Below are 10,123 nucleotides of genomic sequence, written 5' to 3'. Positions count from 1 at the left end.
ACTGCTAAAATGATAGTTCATGTTATTCACAGTGCTAAGGTGTATCTGGTAATGCCCAGTGCTTTACTGAATTTACAGTATATTACCATTAATCCTCCAAAAAAAAAAAAAAAAAATTGCAGCCGGGCGTGATGGCTCACGCCTGTAATACCACTACTTTGGGAGGCTGAGGCGGGCAGATCATGGGATCAGGGGTTCGAGACCAGCCTGGCCAACATGGTAAAACCCTGTCTCTACTAAAAATACAAAAATAAGCTGGGCGTGGTAGTAGGCGCCTGTAATCCCAGCTACTCGGGAGGCTGAGGCAGGAGAATCGTTTGAACCCAGAGGCGGAGGTTGCAGTGAGCCGAGATCACACCATTGCACTCCAGCCTGGGCAACAGGGCGAGACTCCATCTCAAAAAAACAAACAAACAAAAACCGATTTGGCCTTTTTTTTCTTGGCAAACCAGCTAAAACTGATGTTTATTCTAAGAAATTACACCTCATAAGCAGTCTAGTCTAGGGCTTGGGATAAATATTACATATAGTAGTGGGATTAAGAGCACAAGGAAGATAACTCTGCATCAAAGATGATTGCAAATAATCTGCTACTTACTATGTGACCTGGGCAAATTACCAAACATCTGTATCTCAGCTGCATTACCTATAAAATGGGTGGCATACTTTCACCTCAGTCACTGTGATGATTAAATAATTTATATAGAGTACTTAATACAATGCCTAACAGCAACCAGAAAAATTTAGCTAATTTAAATATAGTTATTAGTAATCCATAAAAGGTCTTATAGTTAAATCTTGTCTAAATTCAAAGACCTCAAATAAACTGGACTTGCTTTCTTATTTTTTAAAATGACCATTATAAGAGTTCAGTTTATAATCCACCCAGATTTATCGAATCCTCTCTTCTAGGTATCTGGGGCCTTTTTTTTGAGACAAGGTTTCGCTGTCACCCGGGCTGGAGTGCAACAGCGTGATCACAGCTCACTGCAGCCTTGACTTCCCGGGCTCAAGTGATTCTACCACCTCAGCCTCCCGAGTAGCTGGGACCACAGCTGTGCACCACCACACCTGGCTAATTTATGTCTGGATCCTTTTCACTGACCTAAGATGCCTGTGCTTTGGCTTCACCGTCTAGAGCACAAACTTTTTGGTGGTGGTACTGAGTTTCAAATAATAAAATCATGAATGACACTAAACTTAAAACCCTGGGAAGGTCATGAGTTGAAGAGCTGACTACATCAAAACTATCCTGAGAAACTGAGTTATGATGCCAATGACAGATGGCTCTGCTATAGTTTCAGAGGAAATGAAACTATAAAAAAAATACACCAGGTATCACAATGAGATGATTTACTTGAAACAAGGAAATCTTAGTGGCTTAAGCAATATGTTTAAGAGGTTGAAGATAGGGCCAGGCGCAGTGGCTCACGCCTGTAATCCCAGCACTTTGGAAGGCCGAGGCGGGCGGATCACGAGGTCAGGAGACTGAGACCATCCTGGCTAACACAGTGAAACCCCGTCTCTACTAAAAATACAAAAAATTAGCCGAACGTCATGGTGGGTGCCTGTAGTCCCGCTACTCGGAAGGCTGAGGCAGGAGAATGGCGTGAACCCGAGAGGCGGAGCTGGCAGTGAGCCGAGATCGCGCCACTGCTCTCTAGCCTGGGCGACAGAGTGACTCCGTCTCAAAAAAAAAAAAAGAGGTTGAAGATAGAAATGGAAGACAGAAGTACAAACACATGTGCACACCTACAAGTTTTTGTATATATAGAGGGCAAGCAAGGGAGGTGTCAGAGCAATGGCAAGAATACAAGAAACAGCAAAGATGCACCTACTTAAAATGTCATTCACATAAATCTTTCCAGGATTCTTGTATTGGAATATAGTCTTTTATTTTACCACTCAACGATTAAGCCATTCAACTACACAACACAGATAAAACAGAAGTTATAACATATAAACCAGTACCTGCCCACACTTATAGCAGTGAGGGGAATAAAAACCAAGGTTGCACTGTAATTCCATTTGATTCTAAAAATCAAGTCTATTTGACATTGGTTTGAAGCAACAGAACCTTTATAGCAGATTCCCCTTTTTAAAGAAAAACCCAAGGAGAGATGATCAAGCACAAATGATCACTTCATGCATTTTATTGATAGTCTATATTTTAAATCTGCAGTATGACATCTTACATAGGGAAAAAAGCTTCTTCCTAAAAGATAACTATTAATAATCAAACCAGCTTTAATATGATTGACCTTTCAAGGTCTTGTTTTGCATTAAACAAGTTAACTTTTAGCAGGTGTAAAGCACTGTACAAAAGAAAACTGTGTACATTCTCAAAATTTAATACAGGGCTTCCCAACCAGGAGTCTGCTGGATAGATATTGGAGAAGGGTGTTATGTTCAGGTTTAAATTGAAAGAAAATGAGAAACCAGATAAAGCAAACCAACCAAATTAACTTCACTTTGTGCTCCTCTCTGCTTTTTTGAGTCTCTCCCGAAGGTCAGGAAGCCCTGGTGTAACAATCACTTTAGTCTTTACAGAACATACATCTATGTGCTTTGTGTCCAAAGACATAAAGGCAGCCTTTGTTACTGTTCCCCCTCCAAATCCCTTCAGGTTCTTATAAGCTTCAGAAAGCTTTCCAAGATTGCTGCCCTGTTCTTTGTATGAATCCAAGTAAACAACTATACCAAAGCAGCTCTTCCTGGGAGAAGATAAAACAGGCACAGATACATCAATAAGCCAACTGCGTACCTACTCAACTTGATACCTGATCACATGGCCCTACATCCTTAAAAGCAGCACCAGGGACAAATGGAGCTATCAAGAGGTAAAATCCAAACACTGGACAGTTAAAACACATACAAACCAGTTAAAAGAACATTAGTAATGGGGCACTAAATAGAGTTAAGGCTGGACAGCTGGTTCACCCATATCTTGGTATTGAAATAATTCTGCATGATGAAGAACTTATAGAGGAACCTTGAAATCAAGAGGCACCATGGTATGACAGGGTTCACTTTCACTGCATGTCTTTAAGATATCTACTACTCAGCCCAACTGACCATAAAGCAGCTTGTGGAACTTTAATAAACAAATCCTAATAAAAATAAATATCTCACTAATTTTTAGAGTGTTGGAGGGTATGCCTAGTTCCTTCAGATTTGATCAAGACATGAGAATTATAAAACCAATACAAACTGTTCTGTGATTATCACTTGACAGTTCTAACACTGTTAAACAGTTCAATTCCATGCTGTAGCCTTTAAGATACAAACTGGGGTTACTTAAATGAGATCACTCACTTGTTAGAGGAGTATCAGATAAATTTTAGAACTGTTCCAGTTAAGGAAGATAATTCTTAATTTCATAATCCTAAAAATTTTTGCAGGGCAGGTACTTAACTCACAGCTGTTTTAGTTGATTAAAAAATCTGATTTAAAAATAAGTGAGGCTGGGCGCAGGGGCTCATGCCTATAATCCCAGCACTTTGGGAAAATGAGGCAGGCGAATTGCCTGAGCCCAGGAGTTCAAGAACAGCCTGGACACGATGGCGAGACCCCATCTCCACAAAAAATTAGCCAGGTGATGTGGTGCATGCCTGTAGTCCCAGCTACTTGGAAGGCTGAGGTGGGAGAATCACCTGAGCCCAGGAAGTCAAGGCTGCAGTGAGCCGTGACCATGCCACTGCACTCCAGGCTGGGTGACAGAGCAAGACCCTGTCTCAAAAAGTAAAAAATAAAATAAAATAAAAATAAATAAGTGACATACTAGTTCCTCTGATCTTTTACTTTTTTCCAAATGAAGTATGCTGTCAATTTACATTTTTCATGTTTTTTCAAAAGCACACAATTTACTAGTTAATTCAATGAATTACAATACTGTTATTGAATATAAACATACTGAAGAATTAAAGGAAAAAAAACACACCTGACACTTTAACATGTGCCTTAACAATCTTGCATACTAAGGTACAGAATACTTTAGAAAGTAACAATCAGCATAGTCTTATAAGACTAGGAGAATAAAAGTGCCCTGCAAACATGGCTTCTATGTACTTAATATGATAAAACATGTGACAGGGAAGCCTGTAAGGTAAAACTTAAAAAAAAAATCAAATAAGGCAGATTATAAATTTTTTTGTTCGCAAAAGAACAAAGGAGAAAAGGGGAAGAATAAAAACATTCTCCATCTTTAAAAGAAAAAATATTAACCACAAGGTGCCACTATATTTTAGCAAGCTGTAAAAATGGCCTTCTAAAAGGAATTTTGCAATCTTTACCTCCCTATCATATGGGTATTTTGGGAACTGACTGAAAGTCATGGCTGATGCTTGACCCATTTCATGTCATGGACGCTCGGGAAGCAGGTAGTTAAATACAAAGCATATTATGTGACAACCCTCCATAAATATAATTTGAGACACTGACACTAGGAGAGGATACTTGGCACAGAAAAGACATGTTATTCCAGGGGAGGGGGACACATTACTTGAGGCAACACTTACAGCCAACCAGTTTCCTATCTTAAGGTTTGGATGAATTCCAATAATCATTTTAAAAAACTGTGTGTGTGTACACACACATATTTTATTTCCTGGTGAAGGTTTTCTTATGAACTGTATAATTACCTACATTCCAACACTAATGTGAACACTTTTCTCAATCCCCACCTCCATTAACACCATTGAGGTATAACTTACATGTTCTTTTTAGAGCAATATTCCAAATTAACAAGGTGGCTTATCTTCTATAGTGCTGATAGAAAGTCTGCAAACTTTTAACTTACCTTGCTCAACTTTGTTTCTAATAGTACTAATAAACCTCAACTTTGGCCGCACATGGTGGCTTATGCCTGTAATCCCAGCATTTTGGGAGACTGAGGCAGGCAGATCACTTCAGGTCAGGAGTTCAAGACCAGCCTGGCCAATATGGTGAAATCCCCATCTCTACTAAAAATACAAAAACTAGCCAGGTGTGGTGGCACGCACCTGTAATCCCAGCTACTCGGGAGGCTGAGGCAGGAGAATTGCTTGAACCCAGGAGGTGGAGGTTGCAGTGAACCGAGATCGCTCCATTGCACTTCATCCTGAGTGACCAAGTGAGACTCTGTCTCAAAAAACAAAACAAAACAAAAAAACCTCAACTTTGTCAGCTGCTCAGTTAAAACACTTCAAACATTTCAGACTAGTAAGTGAATTTTTAAAAACATCTGAAATATTCAAGAAAATTTGGGTTTTGGTACTTTTCCCTATGCTTTGAACAATGTGAACTCCCAACATTGTTTATCCTTGTTCCTCTTACTGCATGAAGTTCAAACTATGTCTTAAAGACAACATTTCTGTACTTAAGAAAAAGTGCAAAGACAGAAAATGAAATATAAGGTGTTCTGCAAGAAATGTTCCCTCGAGAATGGTGACTGGATGTTGGTGGGGGGAAAACGATTTTTGTTCTCCACCGTAATCTGACACCTACGAATGACCTTGTCTTCAATGTCCACAACACCAGTAAGCATGTAATAATCATGGACATCGCAAGATTAAAAAATTAAGTAGCAAATTCCACTAAAATACTTGTATTCATTCTATACAATCGAATGGAAATCCGTGAGTGCTATTGAAAAAGGTGTTCACATGCACATGTCCAATGTGTGCATTCCACTGAAGGCTACAAGCTTAAAATTCTATTTCCAGTGTTTATGAATAGCTTCAATATCTACATTCATAGCCAGCATTCTGCTTGAGTTACCTCTTACTTTAATACTTCACAAATGAGTTGTACATCTTGGGAGGTTAGGAAGGTATCTGTTGTCAATAACTTTCTCTTATGCTTAGAATGTGCTGCAATTAAACTATTTAAAATGAACGCCCCTATAATAATGAAACACTTTATGCCAAGAAGAAAACTGATTTGTTTTTAGCCAATCAAGACTACCCTGCAGATCTGAAAACTGTAGATTACATCCTTAGGAAAGGAGAAAAGGAGGCTCACAAATATAAAGGAATCCTGACTTTACACGGACACATTTTTAAAAAGATAAAATGTATTACATAAGCGCCATAAACAGTGAAATCTGCTTATAAAAAAAATAAGTGAAGCTTTGTTTGGACATTATTTCCTTGCAAGAGCAGTACATATCCTTAGTAAACAACTACCATATTTACAAGTTAATTTCCTTGATACTTAGGTAGGATTGAAAGCCAGAAGAAATCATGAAAGAGTGAGCTTTGAAATAATCTTTACAGCTAAGCTGATAACAGTGAAGGTAGCCAGACAATTCCTAAAGCAGACTTGTTTATTTTGTAGAGTATCTGACTATGTCTGGGTAGCTAGCTTGCTTTGATAAAGGCCAAGGACAAGTTCAATCCCTATTTTGGCCTGTTAAAGCTTTTCCCAGAAGAATAAATACCTGCTCCATAGTCATTCTAATCCTAACCCCAGCTAGCCTCAAAAAAGAAACTAGGCAAGACGACTGGGGTTATCATGAAGTTACTCCTACTACTAAGAAACCAACATAAAGTGCATGTCCATAGATAGTGAGTCAGCAGTCTCATTTTCATATATGGGCAGCACAATTAAAACTTGAATTTCAAATAACCCAACATGACTCACTTTCAACAAAGGATAAAAATCCCTTAATCTTCAACTGGTCTTTAAATTCGAGATGTTAGGTCTGTGTTAAGAGATAGTAATGAAATATTATCAAGTGTGCAATGGTACCTTAAATGACAAATCTCAAAAATAACACAAATTCAAGACTTTCCTATTAACACACACATGTGTACCAACTGCATTTCATATGCTACAAGTGGTTTTATAGTCTCTTTCCTCCATCTTTTCATTTTTGAGGAGCAGACTTGTAAAAACATCAATTTAACTTGTGCTAGGTGGTAGTGGTTTGTTTTTCTTAAACCAGAACTCTGCCAAATTTGCTGATCTTCTGTTTCGTCTACTCAGGTAGAATACCAGGTCAAGCTGCTGCTGCGGCTGCTCTCACCATATGAAACCAGTTTGTGTCTGCATTATTACTGTCTTCAGGAAAACTTTTAAATCCTCCAGAGCCGTTTTCTTTATTCCTTCCATCTTTCACTTCCTGCCTAAATCCAAGTTAAATTATACGATTTCCACTGGTCTTCAACACAGTTTGATTCTGCACTGTCCTTTCCTTTGCATGTCACAGTAGCTGTTCACATACATTAAATATTACAGATATGTTCTGCTCTTGACATCTACACACTTACAAAAGCAGCTTTGTACTTTGTTTGGTGTGTTTGTTACTATGTTGGCTCACAAAAAGCAGTTTTCTCAGTTCTAAGCATGGTACTTTACAATTTTTAATGCATTCATACAACAGTGCATTGGAAAAGTACTGAGCCTCTACAAAATAGCTTTACATTTTTAAACAAATGAATGTGATTTTTTTTTCACTTACACAAGCATAGGCTTTTTAATATTTCCACAAGATAAATATCTCAATTAAACTATAAGCTCACTCTACAGTGTGCCACAGTGATGGGCTTAGGAGACAGTTGTACACTTAGAAGATCCTAACCTTAGTGTTATTTACACTGATATGTCCAGTATCACCAAGTCTGAAAGGTGAACAAACAATATTCAGAATGTGGCTGAATTTGTGTCAACTAATAACTGGGAATGGTATAGCTTTAATCACTTATGAAACACATACTGTAACTTAGTCTAAACTGGTAATTTCCTTCGCTCCTCTCTCTTATGGCGTGGGAAAATTTAAAGATCAACATGAAACAGGAGCCATTGCTAAGGCAGATCTTTTAAGATAACAAAGGAAAAATTAACGAGTGTATATGATAAATTAACAGTAACAGTGATGCTACCAATTTAACTGGTACCGAAATCAGATTTTTAGGTCCTAAAACGTGGCTTTTAAAATACTTCCTTTTATTCTGGAACAAAAACTGGAGAAAGGACAATGATTCCTTCAGAAAGCAATGACTCAATTCAGGTTGTTACTTTACATTTAAGTACCACTCAAAAAGTGGACATAAAAGCAAGTGATTCCTGTTTGCCCATCACTATATCAGCTACATAGCTGAGAGTTCAGATCTTAATTACACAACACTTTCTCTGTTCCCAGAAGCTAAGACTGCTCTGCGACAAATAGGACAGGTAGAATTCTCAGATAACCAGCGATCGATGCAGTGGACATGGTACTCATGGGAACAAGGTAGTTTACGAAGTTTGTTGCCTTCTGTATATTCTGTAATGCAAACACTACAGGTTTTTAATGCATCATTTTCACCAAAACTTCTCATTGCCAAGTTGTCAATCTGTTCTTTGGTGAGTCCTCTAGGCTGGTCATCATCATCCTCATTTAAGAGGAAAAACTGAGCCAGGCTAAGGAAGGGCAAAGAGCCACTTTCATCAAATGTGACTGGGGCCCTATGTCGACCCTCTCGCCTGGCACCTGATGAGCCTGATGATGAGCTTCCTTCATTACTGCCTTCAAATAAATCTGAGCTAGCTTCTGAACTTTCACCACCGGAACTGGAACTAGGACTGGAACTGGAACTCGAACTGGAACTCGAACTGGAACTCGAACTGGAGCTCGAACTGGAACCAGAACTACTACCACCACCAGAACCCCCTCTTCCACTCCGTGACTCTGCCCTTTCCATATTTCGATTGGGGACTGAGCCAGTAGGCTCTGAGTCGCTATCACTGTACATAAAATAGCTTAACTCACCAAAACCTGTCATTATCTGCCTTAACATGGTCTGAATTGCAACAGATGTAGTCTCACTTAAACCAGTATTTAAGATTCTACGAATGGGAATTCTGATGGTACTGACATAGGTTCTCACACCTGCCCGCTCAGAACGTGAAAACGTACGCCTAAAACCTCCTCGTTCACTTTCATAGGTGACAGTGTTGTTTGGCGTCTGAGACCTAGACCGAGTTCTGCTGGCTATGCTATCTCTCTGCCGATATTCTCCAGGACGAACTCTTCTTACTTGAAGATCAAGGACTATGGTTGGAGGTCTCTGTCCTGATCCTGTAGATTCACCATTGGCAGCTGTGTCCGAAGAACCTGCTCCTTGAGAGGCATTTCTTGTTCCAGAAGCTGCAAAAAGACCTCTACTTAGCAACTCAGGCCCAGATATTTGCTGTCTCAATGTCACATGGTGCCGGGTTCTAGAACTTCCCTCCGTCTCATTTACCAAAGGATGTTCAAAAGTCTGAGATGAGATACTATGATGAGATCTTCGTGGAATTTCACTCATTGGATGCAGAGGTGACCTACTTCTCTCAGCTCTTGCTCTGGTTCTCCGATGGTCTGGGCTCCTGCTTCTTGCCCTCCTCTGACCTCTGGTAGGTGGGACCTCTGTTAATGCTTCAGTTGAATTTCGTTCTGATCTAGATGGCCTTGCAGATGTTGATTCAGATCGTGGGTTTTCCACTTGCCTTTGGCTGTTGTTTTCCACATTTTCTCCACTAGAACGTCTTGCAGATGGCTCATTTTCATTCTCTGAATTTTGGCTCCCATTATTACGATTAACATTTATCTCTAAACTGAATCTGAAATCACCACTGTTTGGATTAGTCCGGCTCACCGCTCTCCAAGATTGGTTTCCTCTTTGTCCACTTCTTGTTGTATTTCCAGTTTGTCTGACAGAGTTTAGCCAGTCTATTATAGAGTCACCATTAGACACATCATCTGAAGAGTCTCCTCCTGTTCAAAACAAAGGAGGGGGAGAGGGAGAAAAAGGAACTACTAAAATGAGGACAATCATATAATAAGTGCTCTAAAACTCTGCATTAAAGAATTTAAAGATTCGGAACACATTTCATAATTACAGATTTTTACAAACTACACTGCATAAACTTATAAGGCAAGAAAATTCTAATTCCATTTGAAAAGAGCAATCTATATTAGAGAAATTTAGAGAATTATTTGATTTTTAAAGGGAATCTAGAGGAAGTCTGTTTCCAGTATTTTATCATATAAAGGCCAAGCATACCACTGTGGGATGGCCAGAAGACATTTTTTCAGTCCTCTGCCAAAACACTAATGTAATCAGACTAGGTAAGGAGACAGTGTTTAACCAATAGTCACATTTAGTTCAAGCTACATTTC

The 10,123-nt window shown here is 39.1% G+C and overlaps 1 protein-coding gene across 1 annotated transcript in view; it reads right to left on the bottom strand.

Annotated features, from left to right (window-relative positions):
- Positions 1-1,873: 1,873 nt before the first annotated feature.
- RLIM (ring finger protein, LIM domain interacting) overlaps positions 1,874-10,123 on the bottom strand; it is a 29,060-nt gene continuing 20,810 nt past the window's right edge. The window contains exon 4 of the mRNA XM_025372907.1: positions 1,874-9,718. Coding sequence (XP_025228692.1) covers positions 8,097-9,718 — 1,622 coding nt within the window. The 3' untranslated portion in view covers positions 1,874-8,096. The remainder of the gene's footprint in view (positions 9,719-10,123) is intronic.

The sequence above is a fragment of the Theropithecus gelada genome, chromosome X (assembly GCF_003255815.1).
Source record: "Theropithecus gelada isolate Dixy chromosome X, Tgel_1.0, whole genome shotgun sequence".
Taxonomy (NCBI): domain Eukaryota; kingdom Metazoa; phylum Chordata; class Mammalia; order Primates; family Cercopithecidae; genus Theropithecus; species Theropithecus gelada.
Note: the sequence above shows the minus strand (reverse complement) of the source record. Positions and strands in the feature narration are given on the sequence as shown.